Source organism: Mesoplodon densirostris, chromosome 9, assembly GCF_025265405.1.
Source record: "Mesoplodon densirostris isolate mMesDen1 chromosome 9, mMesDen1 primary haplotype, whole genome shotgun sequence".
Taxonomy (NCBI): Eukaryota; Metazoa; Chordata; class Mammalia; order Artiodactyla; family Ziphiidae; genus Mesoplodon; species Mesoplodon densirostris.
Window position 1 is genome coordinate 17,571,911 of NC_082669.1, and position 19,182 is coordinate 17,591,092.

The following is a 19,182-nucleotide window of genomic DNA, read 5'->3' on the forward strand; positions in this document are numbered from 1 at the left end:
TGCTACTGGTCCGAGGCCTGTTAGGAACGGGGCTGCACAGCAGGAGGTGAGCGGTGGGCGAGCGAGCAGAGCTTCACCTGCCTCTGCCCACCGCTCCCCACGGCTTGCATACCGCCCGGACCACCTCCCCACCCCCCAAGCGTGTCTCCACAAAACCGGTCCCTGGTGCCAAAAAGCTTGGGGACCACTGATTTAATGGATACAGAGTTTCTGTTTGGGATGCTGAAAAACTTCTGGAAATAGACAGTGGTGATAGTTGCACAACATTGTGTATATACTTTGTGCCACAGAATTGAACACTTTAAAATGGTTAAAATAGTAAATTTGATGTTAGGCATATTTTTAAAAGTTTAAAAATTAAATGTGAATTCTCTGGTGGTCCAGTGGTTAGGACTCTGGGCTTCCACTGCAGGGGGCCCGGGTTCAATCCGTGGTCTGGGAACTAATAAGATCATGCATGCCGTGCTGTGTGACTGAAAAAAAAAAAAGCATGTAAAAATTAAATGTGCTCTATACTGTGACTTAAAAAAAAAAAAAAAAGGCAACAGCTGCACCTGCCCTTACCTCACTTTGAAAAGATATGAGGATTTATTATACTTCCCGTAAGAGCCTGAATCACCAAGAACATGACCCCAGTACAAAATCCCCGGGCACCACACCTCCACAGGGGCCTAACACCTTTGGACACGTGGCCATCTGAGACCCCCCTGGATGAAAGGTGCCACATGAATGTAAACATCCCCTTCTCCCTGCCTTTCCCTCCACCCACAGGCAGCTGGTTTCCCCAGGAAGGCCGGGCAGCCAGGCTCATTCTGGGTCAGCATCAACTACCATCCTGTTATAAATCCTTCCCCACAAAGCACTGGAGACTGGTCCTCTCGCTGTGCCAAGAAGTCTTTTCTAACCATCTGTAATCCATTCAAAGGCACCCGGCAGGAAGTGGTAGCAAGGAAAACCCCTGCACAAGGCAACGGCTGGGACCACCTCGCCTCTCACTCTCGGCCAGCAACAGGAAGTCCTCCTTTCTCGGGACACAGAACATCTGTGGGAGCTCTGAAAGCTGCCGGGCGTCTGTCAGGGCCTAAATGGGCTCGAGACAGATGCATGCAAAATTTGGTCAGAAACGCAGGCTGTATTGAGTTTTTAAATTAGCTCCGAAGAAAACTCATTTGAAAAACCAAAACAAACCCCAGACCCTAAGAAGGGGGAAAAAAAATATGAAAACTAACCTCAAAAATGCTTTCTTCTGATTTCTGCGGACAATTAGACCACAATTTCAAGTAGTTCCAGTCCCTCTCATTGTGGCTCCCCCTCCAATCTGGTGTGGTCAGCTGCTTCTTCCTAACAGTGAGAGCTTCATGTTTTGGCACTACAAGCTGAACCCCTCAAAGCATTTCAATGGTGAACCGGGACTGGCCTGTACAGGCTCACAAGAGCAGATTATTAAATTTTCAGGAATTTGGTGAGCCAATTAAGAAATGATTAAAAATTATATAAGCTAAAATTAAATGTATTATATTTAAAAAATAGAATAAATACTCAAAAGTTACCACTTCTATTCACCTTGCTACATTTTACTATTATCTATGCTTTGAGCAGGGGTTGAGAACTTTTTCTAGAAAGGGCCAGGTAGTAAATATTTTAGGTTCTGAGGGTCTCTGCTCAGCCATTCCACTCTACCATGGTGGTGAGTGCAAAAGTAACCAGAGACAATACATACATTACTCAACATGGCTGTGTTCCAATAAAACGTTATTTTCAAAGCCAGGTGACAAGGATTTCACTGATGGGCCATAGTTTGCCGACTGCTGCTCCTGAAGTTCTTTACATCTGCTCTATCTGCACGGAGGAGGAAATCCTAAGTTAAGTGTTCTAATGCACATCTCTTCCCAACTCTGAGTTCAGTGATAGCATACTGATGGCTTGAAATGTGGTGACAGGAGAGCTTACACCACAGAAATCATCAAATGCTACAAATCAGGGCTTGATTTATTATTCGATTACCTAGTTTTAAGAAGGTGACGGAGAAAAGTTTAGTAATGCAAATTTAAAAGTATATCATGTCGACAGAGAATACACTGGTGGTTGCCATGGGGGAGGGGGGTGGGAGAGGGATGGACTGGGAGTTGGGGATTAGCACATGCAAACTGGTATGTATAGAACGGGTAAACAACAAGGTCCTACTATATAGCACAGGGAACTACAGTCACTATCCTGTGATAAACCATAATGAAAAACAATATGAAAACGAATGCATATATATGTATAACTGAGTCACTTTGCTGTACAGCAGTAATTAACACAACATTGTAAATCGACTATACTCCAATTTTAAAAAAAAGAAAAAAAGTATATCATGTCAATAACTGTATTTGAAGAACACACAGAAGTGAGGCCATATTCCCTTGGTAGTACTTGAGAACTATTATCCAATTCAGCAAGGAAGTCACTCTTGTCACCAACAATCAAGCAAAGTTCCCACATACATCTTTGTTCTTTCACTTTCATCTTCCCCACGGACTTAAATGAAAATATCAACCAGCACTTCTGTCAGATGGACACTTGTTTGTCAATTTCGACCTTAGCTCAGCCAGGGGCATAAGAATTTGGCAAAAATCAACAAAAGATTTCTGTGAGAATCAACTAATGATATGAAATTTACCATGAAGAGTATTAAATATTGAGTGATATATAAATTGTATGCTAAACAGCCTTTTTTTTTTTTTTTTTTTTTTTTTTTTTTTGCGGCACGCGGGCCTCTCACTGCTGTGGCCTCTCCCGTTGCGGAGCACAGGCTCCGGACGCGCAGGCTCAGGGGCCATGGCTCACGGGCCCAGCCGCTCCGCGGCATGTGGGATCTTCCCGGACCGGGGCACGAACCCGCGTCCCCTACATCGGCAGGCGGACTCTCAACCACTGTGCCACCAGGGAAGCCCCATTTCTCAATATTTTTAAACTCATACTCTACCAACCAAGATGTGGTCATACTTTGCTTCCGAGCTTTGCATACAAAGCTCACTCTAGCTATCTAGAATTTCCCAACGATTATGGGTTTTCACACTATACCTGCATCTTACTGAAATATGCCCAGTCCTCGCCGTCACCCTCCCTAGTTCAAACCATGGGTGTTCAACTCTTTACTCTGAAAACTGGTAATTAGAGGGGGAAATGTAACTCTGCCTTTTTAGGAGGAACTTAATAGTTCATCCCTGTTGATGAGAAAGAGGTCTTTGTAGATGAATGCCAGCCAGTAAATGTAGATCAGAATGACAGAACTTTTTGGTTTTTTTTGGCTGCACCACGTGGCTTGTGGGGTCTTAGTTCCCCGACCAGGGATTGAACCTGCACCCTCGGCAGTGAAAGCGAGGAGTCCTAACTGCTGCACTGCCAGGAAATTCCCAGAATGACAGAATTTGAAAATGACCATTCCACGACCCCCAAAGAAATAACTGATCCAGCAAGGATCATCAATGGAGGCTAAGATGATTCCAAGAAATTCCTTTTTGGGGAACACAGTTCTCACTCGGTGCCAGAGCATAACCTACAGAATGGCATGCTAATTGCAGAAGGAAAACATATCTTTGCAGTAGAGGGGTGGTCACCACCTTTCCAAGTGATCCATACCTAATAATGGGACCCGACATCATGTGCTCCTGATGAGATGTTTAACGAAGCCCTCAGAATCACCTGGACGTATTCTTTCTGAAATATCGAGCCTGAATCTGAGACTTCAGCTCTTAACTTCCAGTATGGAGGGAAAACAGGGCATAGAAAAAGACGGTAAATGACACCACGAGGAAGTGATCAGACAGATCAGAATGGGAAGCAATTTAAACAGCAATGTTTTATATATGTATATACAGAAATATATACATATGCATATATTGTATATGTCTATACATATACACACACACATCCATGGGGGGCACTCTTCTAGATTTAAAGTGACTAAACAGACATAAAAACCAAATGGAATGCATGAACCTTGATGGGATCCTGGATACATATTTAAAAAACATCTACGTAAAAAAGCAGCTATAAACTTTTTGAAGGGGGCGGGAACAGACAATGGGGGAAATTTGAATACAAACCGAATAGTAGATGCTATTAGGGGATTACCACTAGCTTTCTAAGTGTGATACTGGTATTATGATTATGTTGGAGAATGCTTTTATTTTTAGGAGATGCATGCTGAAGTATTTAGAGGTGAAGTGTCACGCTGTCTGTGACTAACTTCAAAATGGTTCAGCAAAAACACACATACATATTTATATAAGGTGAGGCTCTGAGAACTTAAGTGAGTAGCTCAAGGTTACACAGTCAAGATGTGTCGAAATGATAAATATTTAGAGGTGAAGTGGCATGATGTCTACAACTGATCTTCAAAGGATACAGAAATATATATCTTTATAAGAAATCAGATAAAATGTGAACTGATTTTTAACTCTAAGGGGTGCATATAGGAGTGACCATGGTACTATTATTTCAACTTTTTTTATACATGGGAAAATTTTTAATTTTAACATTAAGATGGTGGGGCAAAAAAGAAACAAGGCTGCAGGGGGTTGGGTTTATCAGCAAATCCGAATCGAGAAACTTCAGGCTGCTCAAAGGTGTCTGTGACGCTGGGCCCAAACTACAGTGCTTTTGCACTGCATTTTCACCACTGATGTAGGAACTCACGGAGGATCCTGGGGCTGCAACACCCTACGCTGAACTGGGCCTTTTTGCATGGTGGCTCCAAATAGTCACCTTAACAGAAACTTCAGGAGGCCTGCCAGTTCTTAGAATCTCAACAACTTCAAAAAATCAGGTGCTAAATCAAACTCACAGGTCATCTCCAGACTGCTTTTAAAAATGAAAATATAAATGTACAGTTGTTTAGAGGATATGGAGTTTCAGTTTTACGAGATGAAAAGAATTCTGGAGATTAGTTGCACGACAATGTGAAAGTACTTAACACTTCTGAACTGTAGCCTTAAAAAGGGTTAAGACGGTAAATTTTATGTTATTTGTATTTTACCACATTAAAAAGAAAAAAAAAAAGAAATAAAAATACAGGTCTCACAAGACACGTACCTGAAAACCAAACTGTATGTCTAGCTGAATTGTAACACTCTTATTAGTTGAAAATAAGTCAGGAAAGAAAAAGGGATGACGTGGTCCCTCCTCCCGTCCCCCCAAATCCACAAGATTATAATGCAGTTGTGAAAATAATACATCAGGTGAGCAATGGAATGGCCAGGAAGTGTACGATGTAGGGGCCAAAGTGCATGATGGGTACGGCCAGCAGCGTGGGGTCCACAGGAGGTACGGGCTGCACGCATCCTGAGAAGCTGGGGAAGCTCCCGCAGAGTGTTTGGGGCTTGGGCCCTGCAGAACGAGAGAAAGGCAAAGACCAAAGACGGGCACGGGGCTCGTAAGGGGCAAACCGCCTGTCAGGATTTTAAGGGACTGAGGCACAGGGGACCTGGAACACTGCATTAACTGTGGTCAATGGGGAAGTGATGATGGGTTTTCATTCAGGAACAACCTGATAAAATGTGACTTTTCGGGAGATTAATTTTGAATTGGTATGCTGGGAAGACAGAGACAGGGAGGCCAATTAAGCAGCTATTATAAAAACCTAGGTTGGCTATGAGGTGGGCTAGCCTGGGATGGGGGCTCAGGGCCAGGAAGGATGGGAGAGAGGCAGGGGACTGCTCTTATGGGGAGAGGGGGAGGGGAGGAGGGAGGGAGGGAGGGTCTTTCTCGAGCTACTGGCTAAGGGAAGATACAAAGAAGGCTCTGCACTTGCACTGGGTCTGGGTGGGTACTGGGGGTGCAGTAAGGATGCCTGTGAGGGGCTGTCCAATGCAGTAGGCCAGAGGCATGAGCAAGGAGAAGGGTGGGCTGCCACAGAGCAAACCCTGGAGGGAAGGGGGGAGCTGGGAGGGGCTGGCAGGAGAGGCATAAAAGTGGGCATCACCGGGCTTCACTGGTGGCGCAGTGGTTGAGAATCTACCTGCTAATGCAGGCGACACGGGTCCGAGACCTGGTCTGGGAGGATCCCACATGCCGCGGAGCAACTAGGCCCATGAGCCACAGCTACTGAGCCTGCGCGTCTGGAGCCTGTGCTCCACAACGAGGGAGGCCGCGATAGTGAGAGGACCGCGCACCGCGATGAAGAGTGGCCCCCGCTTGCCACCACTAGAGAAAGCCCTCGCACAGAAACGAAGACCCAACACAGCCAAAATAAATAAATTAATTAAAAGTGGGCATCACCAAAACTTTGGAAAAGAAAATAAGGTGTTCAAAAAGCTCAAGGGCAGTCTACTATCTAATGAAATCCCCAATAATTTCGTTTGGAAAGCAAACAGCCCCCTAATCGGTCCAAGGCTGGATTATTCTATATTGGGTTTGCACAGAACAGAGCCATCTCTCTTTTCAAAGGTCTTCTGCCGTTACGTGTTTGGTCTGAGCCTCTGAAAGTGGCAGGGCTCACTTGAGTGCATTTGCCCTCCTTCTGCAGAAGACGGTGAGAAAGGACACAACGGCCAAGGTCAAGGGTGTAGTGCCAAGGAACAGAAGCCTGGAGTCTGGGGACGAGGCTCACAGGGTGGCCGAATGGAGCCAAGCTCACCCAAACGTGGCCGGCTTCACTTTCCCAGTGCTCCCCTTTCTTCCTGACAGTCTGCGGCAGATTCCGTCACGTGGGAAAGGTGTTCCAGCCCACGAGCTCTGGGCCTCTACAGGAGGATCAAAACACCGGCCAGCAGACCAAGCGACTAGGGCCCATCAAAGGTCACCTGAAACCCCACACTGATGAGGGAACTGAGTAGGAGGGACAGCGTTGAAGAGGAAACACATGTCGAGGGCTCCCCTCATCTCTAAAACCACTGAGACAGGGCTTCCCTGGTGGCGCAGTGGCTGGGAGTCCGCCTGCTGATGCAGGGGACACGGGTTCGTGCCCCGGTCCGGGAAGATCCCACATGCCGCGGAGTGGCTGGGCCTGTGAGCCATGGCCGCTGAGCCTGCGCGTCCGGAGCCTGTGCTCCGCAGCGGGAGAGGCCACAACAGTGAGAGGCCCACGTACCGCAAAAACAAAACAAAACAAAACAAAACAAACACTGAGACAGAGAGAGAGAGAGAGAGAGAGATCTTCATCCAGTTCCTTGAGGATCAGCCAGGTCCCCACGTACAAAATGCTAAGTACCCTAGGGAGTAGGTGAAATCCAGAGTCACGGACCTGAACATCACCACGTCGCCCTACCCTCATGTGGAAGATGCATTCTGTGCCTCTCTCAGCCAGTCCAGTCACAGACTCTTCTTTGTCACTGCCCCTCAGAGCCAGTCACAACTAGGGTATCTCTGTGGCTGAAGAAGGCAAAGGTCTTTCACACCCACTTAGCAGGCGCATTGCCCATCAATAGGTCACCTCTAACCGGAGGGTATTGAAAAGGAATCTCCGTTCCATCATCCAGAGGAGCACACCCTTCATGAAATCACTAACAATCCCACTGCCAAGAGGGAAACTAAAAAGCGGCCTAGAAGATGTTCAAAAGGGGGAAAAAAAAAGAGAAATCATCACTGTAGATAGATGCCCCTGGAGTTGCTTGGCAACCATCTCTGCTAACACCTTCTCCCAAAAAGGAACAGTTTAAGTCAGCTCCTGAGATTTCCCTGAGGCCAGTGCTCTGACCACAGAGGCCCCAGAGCTGGGGCCTGGGGATGAGAAAGCATTTCACTGAAGGGGAGACCTGGGGCCCCATCAGCAGGCCACAGGCTTACACACATGAGGGGGAAGAAAACTATAACCATTTTGCTTAAAGAACATGCTCTTTGAGGCAAGGCTGGTACTAGGGTGAGGTGAGTGAGGTGCTCAGGGTGCAGCATTTAAGGAGGCCCTCGCTCTGCATTTGCAGGAGCCTGTGTGTGCATCTTTAAATGTGTGTTCTGGGGGCCCCGCCGGCCTCCCCTTAGTCCTAGCCCTGCTCCTAGGGCAATATTATGACACGGTGCTTCAGAGTACTGCCTCTGGAATCAGCCTGCCTCTGGGTTCAAAGCCCAGCTCTTCTCCTTCCCTGCTGTATCACCTTGGGTAAATCACTTCACCTCGCTGAGACTCAGTTTCCTACTCTCTAAAATGAGGTTGATACAGGAACTGCCTTATAGAGTGTCATGAGGGTTAAGTGAGAAAAATGCACATTTGGCTCTAAGTCTGGCACCTTCTCAATGCCCAGTAAATGGCGGCTAGGATTGTTATTTTTAAAAACACATAATAAAAATAAAAATAAGAAGAAGAAGAAATTTTTAAAAACATATAAGCAGAACCCCTTAAACTGGACCTACGGAATCCAAGTGTCTGGGAGTGGTCCTGGTGCCTCGGCCTTTAAAGAGCTTCGCAGAGGATTCCCAAGGTGGGCAGGGTCGAGAGCCACTTCCTGTAACCAAAGTTCAGTCAACATCAGAGCCATCTAGGGAGCGTGTTCAAATGCACATTCTTGTGTTCCACTCTGAGTGCTTCGGATTCAGCGTCACTGCAGTCTGGGATGCTAAGTACCTAGGTGATTTCAACACAGGGTCCCCCAAATGACCACACTTTGGAAAAAACTGAAACTGACTTGCCCTTGAAAACTCACAGCACAGGGACATGGGTCCAACTCTTCTTGTTTTTCTTCCTGGCATCCTTAAAGCATGAGGGACAAAATATTGACCAAAGATGCCTAGTGAGTCAAGGCACACTCCTGGAGCAGTAAGGATGCCGTCTGTCCCCTGGAAGTGGCAGCTCGGCTAAGGCAAGGAAGAAGACCCAAGTGCCTGGTAAAAGCGACAGCCATCATAAGAGAAGCTTACATTATTGAGTACCTACTGTATGCCACATAGCATCTCATGTGTTTCCACATCGACCCTGAGAGCTGCTATTATTCCTATTCTGAAAATGAGGAAATTGAGGCTCAGAAAAGTTATCCTATTACACAGCTACTAAGTGGCTGAGTCCAGATTTAAATAATGCTCCATGAAGCTTCTAAGCCTGCAATGCCAATGCACTTTTGTGATAAAATATACATAACATAAACATGTACCGTTTTAGCCATTTTTACATGTTCAGTTCACTGTCGCCGCCATCTAACTCCAGAACTTTTTCATCTTTCCCAGCTGGAACTCTGTACCCATTAAACACAAATTCTCCACTTGCCCCCTCCCGCAGTCCCTGGCAACCCCCATTCTACTCTCTGTCTCAATGAATATAACTCCCCTAGGAACCTCGTAGAAGTGAAATCATATCGTATTTGTCTTTTTGTGGCCACTATGCTCTGAAAAAGAGCTAGACACCACCTTGGTCTGATCCAACCAAACTAGGAATGTGTCTCAACCATCTTCCATATCCTGGTCAGTGTCATCAGTTTGGATGTCCTGTCTCCCCACCCCCAACCCAGGACTCCATGACCTATTGGTGTATTGCGGCGGGGTCACAGAGCTCCCCTGCTCCCACAATCCCCCAGCCAAAGGGGTCCTTGAACTGTTAATGTTCAGAGAACCACAACTGGCGTCACAGAACAGGTACACTGATAACTGCTTCTACGTTCAAGGAGCCCGTCACTGCGTCACTTTCATCTTCCTGATGTTACTCTGTCCTGCCCTAGACAGTATTTACTTGGTTTCCTTTTTTCTTTAAGCACCTGATCCCTGAAATTGGCAAGCAGAATTGTGTTATGAAACCACAGGTACAAAGATAAAGCATCCACATAAAAACAAAAGCTTTCCCCACAGTGGAATTCCAGCTTGACTTAGAGGCAACTGCGTAGCCAAGTCTAACGCTGGCATGGTCAGGGTCCTCGGCCTCAGCTCACTTGCAGGAAGTGCTTTCCTAGGCTCTCAGCATTAGTTCAAGGGCCTCAGGATCCAAATCCAAGTCCATTTGGCTGATGTGGCCAATCTGAGCTCTGCCACAGGAGAGAGAGCCAGCCAACCAGCATGAGCTGGGAACCCAACCTCGGCAGAAGGTCGCACCAAGAATTTTAGGAGAGAGAGAGACACACGGAAGTCAGTCCTTGACATTCAGTTTCGACAATTCAGAAAAAGGTCAACCCACTGGCCAACCCTCTCCCTCTCCATCAGAGCTACCTTTGATTGCTGCGGTCGTGATTGGACTCCCAGTGGTCAAGCCCTGGAGATGCCCCCATGGTCCCCGCGAGGCAAGACCGGCGTCGGGGCTCCCAAGAAGTGACCCACAACACTGGGGGGTGGGTGTGGATGTCCCTGCGGCCCTCTGCAAGGAGAGGGGCAGCCTCTCCTCAAGGGTGCTGCCAGCCTGGGGCAGGGGCACGCAGTCATGTGTAGCTGCTCCTCTGACCTTTCTAAAGCCATCTGTTTGGCTCTCTGTGGCGCAGGGGTGTGCTTCAGCCTCACCCCTGTGTTCTAGGATCTTCTCCAGTGGTGTCTTGTCCATGAATAGTTGGTAGTAGTTCTTGTGAGGAGGGGCAAAGTCGGGAACGACCTATGTCACCATCTTGGTGATGTCACTTCTACTGCAGTCACTAAATGATCCTCGTTTCCAGACATGAACACTGGGCCACCTCAGAGGATGGGGTCCTTGGATAAAAGGGATTTGATTAGGACAGGGTCTCCCTGTGTCTGCTGCTACCATTTTATGTCTACTTCCAAAGGATGTCATGAATGAAACCAAGCGTCATGAATGAAAGCTTAGCCCAAAGGATATAAACACGATATACACAGCAAACCAGGCAAAACCCAAATCTGCCTCACTTCCCTAAATCACTTCTGAAGCGGAGATAGCGGGCCTCTGTGAGCCACTGGCTAGAGTGAACGTGGCCTTCCAGGCCTAAATAATGCCACAGACCACTCGGCACACAGGCCAGAGCCCTCAGGAACCCGATCCTCCTCTGCCCTTCCTATTTTCTAATCCTTAATGTGGAAATCCTGAAACCAGCCGCTTTGCTCTCCATCACGTGGATCCCCATCTCAGACAAATCCCATGGGTAATCAACTGCACAGAACACCAGTTGTATTTCCAGCCTGACTTTAAATATAAACTGAAATCCTTAATGCTTCACAGTGACGCTTTCGACATCAGGGACCCTCGTACGATAAATGCCATCATTATCCAAATCGGCGCCCTGGGGTCTCCTCCACCCGCAGTGACGGAGGGCTGGGCCACCCGGAATTAGAACCTGAATCTCAGTGCCGTCACCATTTACTACAGAATGGACACAAAGGTTTGGAGGGGTCGTCTCGGAAACCTTTGGAGGAGAACTCCGTGAGGGATGGAGTCTTCTCTCTTTAGATGCTCCCAAAGGTGGCACCGTGTGGGGGACAGGCACAGCTCCACGCTTGCCTGCTAAGTATTCAGTAAGGCTGCCTCACCGGGAACTTAGGCCTAAGAAACAGAAAGATGGTAGCAGAATATTGTTGAGTCTATTTTTCTTGTGTTCCTAGCCTTTCCGGCCTCACCTTACACCACTGATTCTCTATCAGGGTGATCTGGTACGCTGCCACCCCATCCCCAGGACCGTGGGCCATGTCTGGAGACATTTTTGGTTTTTTCAATTCAAGGGAGGGGTAGGTGCCACTGGAATCTAGGGATAGAGGCCAGGGATGCTGCTAAACATCCTACAACACACAGGACAGTCGCCCACCTTAAAGAAGCAGTGTTCCTGCTGAGAAACTTTAGACCACTCTCTGCTTTGCTATCGTCACACCAGCAGCAGACTTTTTAGTTTCTAGAACACTCTATATTCTCTCACTTCGGGCCTGCACACGTGTTGTTTCCTTTAACTCCGTCCCACCCAGCGCTGCATACGGATAACTTCCATTCATTCTCCAGGTTTTGGCATAAACAAGATTTCCTCAGGGAGGCGTTCACTGAACCCCTCACCTAAATTAGGCCCCCTGCCATGCTTTCCAACAGTACCCCAATGTTCCCTTTCAGAACACTCACCACGGTCGCCACGACTTTTTTAATGTCTGCCTTGGCTGCTAGGATGGGAGCGCCACAACGCAAGGGCTGCGCTTTTTCACTGCTATCCCCCCAGGCCTAGCCCAGTGTCCCACTGTCTGTCTCAAATGCACGAAAGGGGCCAAGAAAGCAGGAGGGGGTATTAAAAAACTAAGCAAGACACCCAGGGGCTTAAACCATCCTCCCATTAAGCAGGCACCAAAAAGACACGGCAGTAGCTCCTCGTGAACTGATGGGGACCACTCCCTAAGATAAATGGAAAGGGCAAGACACTAGGCAAAACTTATAGGATGCTCTCAGCCGTGTGGGGACAGCAGGCAGCAAAAACTATCTATGTATCTCCTTGAATGCACATAGACTATCTTGGGAAAGACACACAAGCAACTGGGGACAAGGGTAAAAGGGAGACTTTCTTTTCACTGCATACCCTTCTTAACTTTGTAACATGTGAACATTATTTTTAAAAAAACAAGAAGCATTTAAATGAGATAGAGAGAGGGAAATAGTCTACATTTTCCAGAGATAAAAGCATCATTCTTGTAGACTGACATATGATGAGAACCCAGCACAGGGTAACCGTGCCTTCTGGAAGGAGCCAGAGCCACATTTTCTCCACATGAGAACCCAGGCACATGGAAATACTTGTATATATAAAGAGATAGTCATTTTAGAGGCTTTGTATTTTCAAAACTAGATGGTGCTGGAAATCCCCTCCTTCGGCTTTGGTTCTGGCACTCCCCCCACCACCCTCCATCGGCGGGATGCAGCTGTGAAGCTGATTCATTGTCCAAGCCCTTCTCCTCCTTTTCATCTTTCCTCCCTACCACCTTGAGGCCACTCTGTCTCTCATGTCCTTTCATCCCAAGCACTGGGCAAAAGAAGAGAGATGATAATGAAGCGCCAAAGTGAACAAATGTTGCTGCTCGTTAGCAACAGGGGAGGAAGGTAGGCTTAATGGAGAAAGAAGTTGAAATGAATGGCGAAGAGGAGGTTTATCGATATAATCTGTGGACTTGGTGTCTTCCTATCGCCTATTAGCAGAGATAATGGAGTTGTGTGTAGGATGATAAAGGGGAACTGTCCGCAGTTTACCAGAAATCACCACCACTTGTCGCTGGCTTCCCTGGCTTGGATTCTAAGAACCCTCCATTCTTACCAGGTCAGTTGCCATCTTTACTCCGATTTGCTCCCATCCAGCCATAAACGCAAGACTCCTAGACTTGAGTTGAACACATTCCCATGTTCCGTGCTTCCTCCTGTGGTCCAGCCTGACTCTACCAGCATCTCAGGAGAACAGCAAACTCTCACAGTCACAGCAAGATCTTACTGGCCCCTGAACAGTTTTCAAATTGGAAGCATTCCACAAGTTTACCTACATCAAATCGAAACACCTGGGAACACTGACACACAGACAAATGCCCGAAGTAATGAGGGTAGGCTTCCAAAAGACCCAGACAACGACCCATTGAGGACTTTCTATGTTCACTGATCAGATTAAACAACTGATCGATTATTTAAAAAATTATTTTTTAGACCTCCTGGTCCCCAGAAAGAACTTTGTAAACCTTTCTCAGCCATAAGCCCCAAAATGCCGAAGTATTTTTCTCTAGCTCTTGATAAAAGTTATCAACGACTACATATCAGCTGTACTCCATTAAAAGCATGGATAGCACAGAAATCAGTTTTTAAAAAATCCTTAGCTTTATAAAAGTATAACACGGTTTACTCTAAAAATGAAATTTCTGATTGAGTATATCTTTTCTGTTCATCACTGATTAGTTAAAAATCCTAGTTGGTTATAATAATAAAATTTTCTAGAACTAGCTTCATTAATACATGATGATGATAATCCTAATAACATCTAAAAAATAATAAAGGCACATATTCATTAAGCACTTACTTTGTGCTAAGCCCTTTGTATTATCTCAGTACATCCTTACAGCAACCCTGTTATTATCTCCGAACGTGTATAGTCCAGGACACTTACGAGCTATATGCACCTGGTCCTTATTTATGAATTGATGTTCTTAAAAAAAAAAGTTCAGGTGAGGCAATTAGAAAAGGGAGACATCTTTCTAAATCACAGAGCTTTTCCCCAATTAGCTTGAAAAAAGTCTTCCAATAAATCTATGAAGCTGGAGTGAGAAAATTATTTTAAAAGGTTAGCTAGATGAATGGCCTTGGAATTTTCTATCATAATGGCAGCTCACATATTAGATTAGGCTGATCAGGTTTCTGGGACTCCTCCTCTTAGGAAATCTCAGTGCTTGATGGATCCAAGCTGGCTGAGGTCAACCCCCTCTCCACTATGGGGAATACATCACCCTGGGCTTTGGACTAAAACCCTCAGTTTTCTCAGAGTCCTAAAGGCCACATACCATTCACAAACTATTTGCAGCACAATATGCTTTTGTACGAGATGCAGTGAGGTTTGCCACCAAGAGATTATAAAAGGAGAAAATAAACCCAGGATGTAGTAGTGTAAGATATTTTTAATGTGAGGGCTTGCTTTTTTTTTTTTTTTTTAAGTTTCTTCAAAAAACAGCCTGTCTAGTATGACTGCATCTCAAATGTAGGTACATTCAACAGAGAAACTTAGGTTCAGAGGTCTCAAAGGGACCTCAGGAGACTTTTAATCCACTCCCTTACTTTACAAGAAAGAAAACAGGCCCAGACAAGGGAAGTGATATTCCCAAAGTCATATACAGGATTAGGAAGCGGACTTAAAGTCCTCTCCCCTGCTCCCTTCACCACTTCAGGATGCCCTCAATATAACCCCACATGACCACACACAAGCACAGAATTAACAACACCTTCTGAACCCAGGTGATGATCTGGCAAGGTTCAAAAGTATTTGCCAAATTCCTCTTGACCATAATTTTAGCTAACTTCGGATAAAATAATAACATGAATGTGAAGACTTTACTACAGAAATTTCAAAGCATTCAGTTAACATTTCATACTGATATAGGTGGAGAACTGAAGTAGAAAAAGGTTCAAGAAACGCAGAAGGAATTATCTTTCAATAACCAGGTTGTTCAAAATTCTGCAAGTCCTTCCTGTGTCTTCTGAAGCTGTGGCCAGATGGAGGCAGAAGGTAAAATGATTATTTTTTCACTTTCCCAGCCTAATTTTTTTCCCTGAGCTTAGTCTATAAAAAATATCATATCACAATGTTCACAGCAGCATTATTCACGATAGTCAAAAGGTGGAAACAAGCCAAATGTCCATCAACAGACGACGGATAAACAAAACACGGCATGTACATACAATGGAATATTATTCAGTCGTAAAAAGGAATGAAATTCTGATACCCGCTGCCACACGGATGAACAATGAAAGCATGATGTTAAGTGAAAGAAGTTGGACACAAAGGGACACATATTGCAAATATATAGTATCTAGAATAGGCGACTTCATAGAGACAGAAAATAGAACAGAGGTTTCCAGGGCTCGACCCTGGGGGAGGGGGACTGGGAAATTATTATACAATGGAGACAGGGTTTCTGGTTGAGATGATGAAAAAGTTCAGGAAATGGATGGTGCTGAGAGTTGTACAACACTGGGAATGTACTTAGTATCACTGAATTGTAGACTTTAAAATGGTTAAAATGGTAAATTTTATGTTATGTTTATTTTACCACAATAAAAAAAGTATCAAAATCTGGATCATATACCTTCATTTCTTAATTGGAGTTCCTAAACTTTATCTATTCATTGCTATTAAAGCACAAATCTCAAGACCTGCCTACTGTTGATGACACCCTGGTCAGTCTATGTATGCTCACATACAGAGAAACACAATCACACCTAGGCCATGTTTTGTCCTGCAGAGATCCATCCACAACCACATATTCATCCTGAGACCTGCCACACGATGGCTCCAACAAGGCCAACAGCAACACTAAGGCAACCAGTGTTTCTGGGGACTTTGGCAACCAAACACCCTGACACCAAGTCTCAGCTCAACCTTTAAACTCCTCACCATGGCGAAGAGATATATAGTTCATATATGTATACTCTATCCATAAAGAAAATTGTGTGCACATGCCAGGAAGACCTCCAGGAATTGCTAACCCAGACCTGCTCCACCAGGCCCACGAACAAAGAGATTTCAGCCCATCCATGGCTATTTGGTGAACTCAGCAATTGCATGTTACACTGAACAGTGGGGGTCCTTAATGCAAATGCATATCATTAGAAGCTAAATCTTTGTACCTTTACAGGAAAACGATATAACAAGCGGGATGTACCACTTGTGACTTCTGAGGAAAGGACAGCTTTACTTTTTTTTTTTCCTTTAAAGAATCTATTTCTCATGAGGCAAAGAGAATCTGAGAATGAGAGTTTTTTGAAACAGAAGCCCAGAGAAGGGTGCAGAATGTGAGTTTTGTGTGTTATAGTCATAATCTATCACGCAGGTCTGAGAGGTGCCAATTCTGGGCCATACCACGACCTTTATTCAACTTTAAAGGTTTTTACAACTTCATCTTCTTTCGTGGAAACCTGTTCATTGCCACCGGTCTGATAACTGAGTCCTGTAAGCGTTTAAAGATGTTAAGAGTTTGTGAAGAAAAACAATCTCCAGTGATACTTCCCAATGCCAACACACATGGACATTGAGCACAAATAAGCTGCCACTTGTAAGAAGGCCACTTGACATCATTCCCTTGTGCATCCTAAAGACACACGTCAAGATCACACTAAGATATTTAGAAGCAAACATCTTTAGAATGAGGTTTCGTTCCCAAAGTGCTTAATTAGCAGAAACATTACGCTAGAGCGCTGTCCTTGAATATGCATGCATTTGAACCTCCATGTCATTTTTTCTGAAGCACAAATTCTCCTCTCACTGGATGGTCAGGAAATGATTGGGCACAGAAAACCGACTGTCTGAGGTGTGATCCACAAAATGAGTTCCATCTTTCCAAGCAGGTTTCAGCTGCCTACCAGGGTGACACCGCGGTTTATGAGGGAGACCGTTCTTTTGTGTCTAATGGCCTTTTCTCCATTCATTTTGGATGAGCCAGGCTCCTATGGCCTAGTTATGGCTGAACTCTTTCAACACTTCCTGCCAACCTCTTCTGCCCCCTTGCACCTCCTCCCACCCCCAATTTCAGCCAACCACGTTTACAAGACACCAGTTAGTAAATCACAATTCAAATGAACCCATCCATTTGTTCAGCAGAAAGTGGCCTCTGGAGTTGCTCCATGTGAAGCCCACAGGTCAGAGTTACATATGGCAGGCTTGCAAACGCGAATAGGCTATGATTTATTTATGACGACCATGTGTGTTTGATGCCCAGTTCCAGTAGGCTGTGGCTTCACTCGCCTGCCTCCGCCTGGGATGACCTAGCTACTCACTGTGTCCCATTTCAGGTACTGTATTTCCATTCCACGCTGGGGAAGCAGAGATGGGTGACCGGCTGGGGGCTGCACACACAGATGCCCCTAACCCTGCACACCACATAACAATCTGTGACCAAACACAAAGCGTGCCAAATGTAACTTGCTGCAAAGGTTTGCCACGTACCATGGCTTTCAGGGGAGAGTGGAGAAGTAGCTGCTGGGATGATTGACCACATCGGGTTCATTAAATTGTTGTGTATTTACCCATGAGGAAGGCTGGGGTGCTTGTGAAGGGAGCCCCGCTCCTCATTTCAGCGATTTCCACCCCACACCATTTGGCAATGATGCTCCAAAGGGGAATGGCAGATATGCACCAGAAGGTCCAAATGTGGACTCCAGCTGAAGTGCAGGAAACTTCTGCCGTCAACAACCTCCCCGCCTCTACCCCCCAGTTGTATTTATACTTTGAAAGAAGTTAACACGAAGCAGTAGTCACCTGGGCGTGCTCAATTTTTGACAAGCCTTAGTCACTCTGTACCCAGCAGAACAATTCACATTATAGTCGAAATCCTGTGAAGATTCTGCCACACATGCTAACACTAAGATGCCAGTAGCTCCACTTACCTTCTTTATTAAGCCTCATAACCTCCCTGCTTTTTCCACCCTCTTTTCCAGCCTCTTCTAAATCTACATCTGCAGATGAAAAAGAAAAGGAAAAAAGAAAATAAGGACAAAAAGAGAAAAAAAGGGGGGGAGCCAAAGTCAAGGGGGGGGAGGGAGAGTGTTTATTTGCAAACAGATCGATATAGATACTGGATATGAAAATCTTTCAAAAATTGACAATGCAACATTTTCTCCCAAGTCCGTATTTCCATCTACCTGGCCCAGATAGGTACCAAAAAAACTATGCAAGCAGCAACAGAGTAGCCTTTTGAACGGATACACCGTGGGGCTGTGAAAGCCCACCCCGCGGGCTGCCACGGGGAGCGGGCACAGACAGACAGACAGACAGCCCTGGCAGCATGGCCTCTCTCTGTGCATTGATGATCTGTCTCTGTGTGTATTTATTTAGAGAGAGGGAGAAGCATGGAGGACACCGGGGGCCACTCTCTCTCCACACACACACTTTTTCCCAGTGGCTCTAGGTGAATGGAAAGGTTACAGGGTAATAAAAGGAGGAGGAGGCGGTGGGGTTCTTACTGTCGGAGCAGTGTAATTTGGCGGCGTCGATCCAGGAGGACCAGGGTTTGCCCAGAAACGCCTCCGGACTGGGCACTTTGCGATCCAGTGTCGCCATTGCTCTTCCTTCTTGTTGCTTTTTCCCTGTTCCTTCGGCAGCAGCAGCCGAGAGACACGGGATTCGAGAACGCTCCGACGTCATCTTCGGAACGTTCCGACATTGAGTGTTCTGAAAGGGGGAGGGAGGGAGGGAGGGAGGCAGAGGAGGAGGAGAGAGCGAGGAGGAGGAGCCGGCGTTCAGCGCCCGGCCCGGCTCGGCTCGGCTCTCGGCGTCCGCCGCCGCCAGGGGCACCAGAGAGACGCCCCGAGGCCCGGCGCCCGCACGCCCGCCGCCGGGGGCGGGGCCGCGCGCCGGGACTCGAGGCTGCAGCGCCCGGCCCCGGGATGCTACGGCGCCGTGGCCACCGCCGGCACCCGCGAGCCGGGGTCGCAGGGGCTGGGCGTGCGGGCAGGGGTCGGGGATGGCCTGAGAGAGGCGCGACTTGGGGCCGTGGGAAGGACAGTCTTCCCCGCAGAGTTGCGCTCGAGGACGGAAAGTTTTTGCACGGAGCCCCTCCAGCGCGTCCTTCCCTCGCCGGTGCCTGTCGCCCACGGTGAGGCGCCCCCGCGAGGATCCCCGCCGCTTAGTGGGGAGG

General features: G+C 46.6%; 1 protein-coding gene across 5 annotated transcripts in view; it reads right to left on the reverse strand.

The window, feature by feature from the left end:
- The window catches only part of ATXN7L1 (ataxin 7 like 1), a 242,304-nt gene extending 223,615 nt beyond the window's left edge, over positions 1-18,689 (reverse strand). For all 5 annotated transcript variants that reach the window (XM_060107827.1, XM_060107826.1, XM_060107824.1 and 2 more), the window contains exons 1-2: positions 18,509-18,689; positions 17,933-18,001 (exon numbers count right to left, since the gene is read on the reverse strand). In XM_060107827.1, coding sequence (XP_059963810.1) covers positions 17,933-18,001; positions 18,509-18,689 — 250 coding nt within the window. The remainder of the gene's footprint in view (positions 1-17,932; positions 18,002-18,508) is intronic.
- Positions 18,690-19,182: the final 493 nt, after the last annotated feature.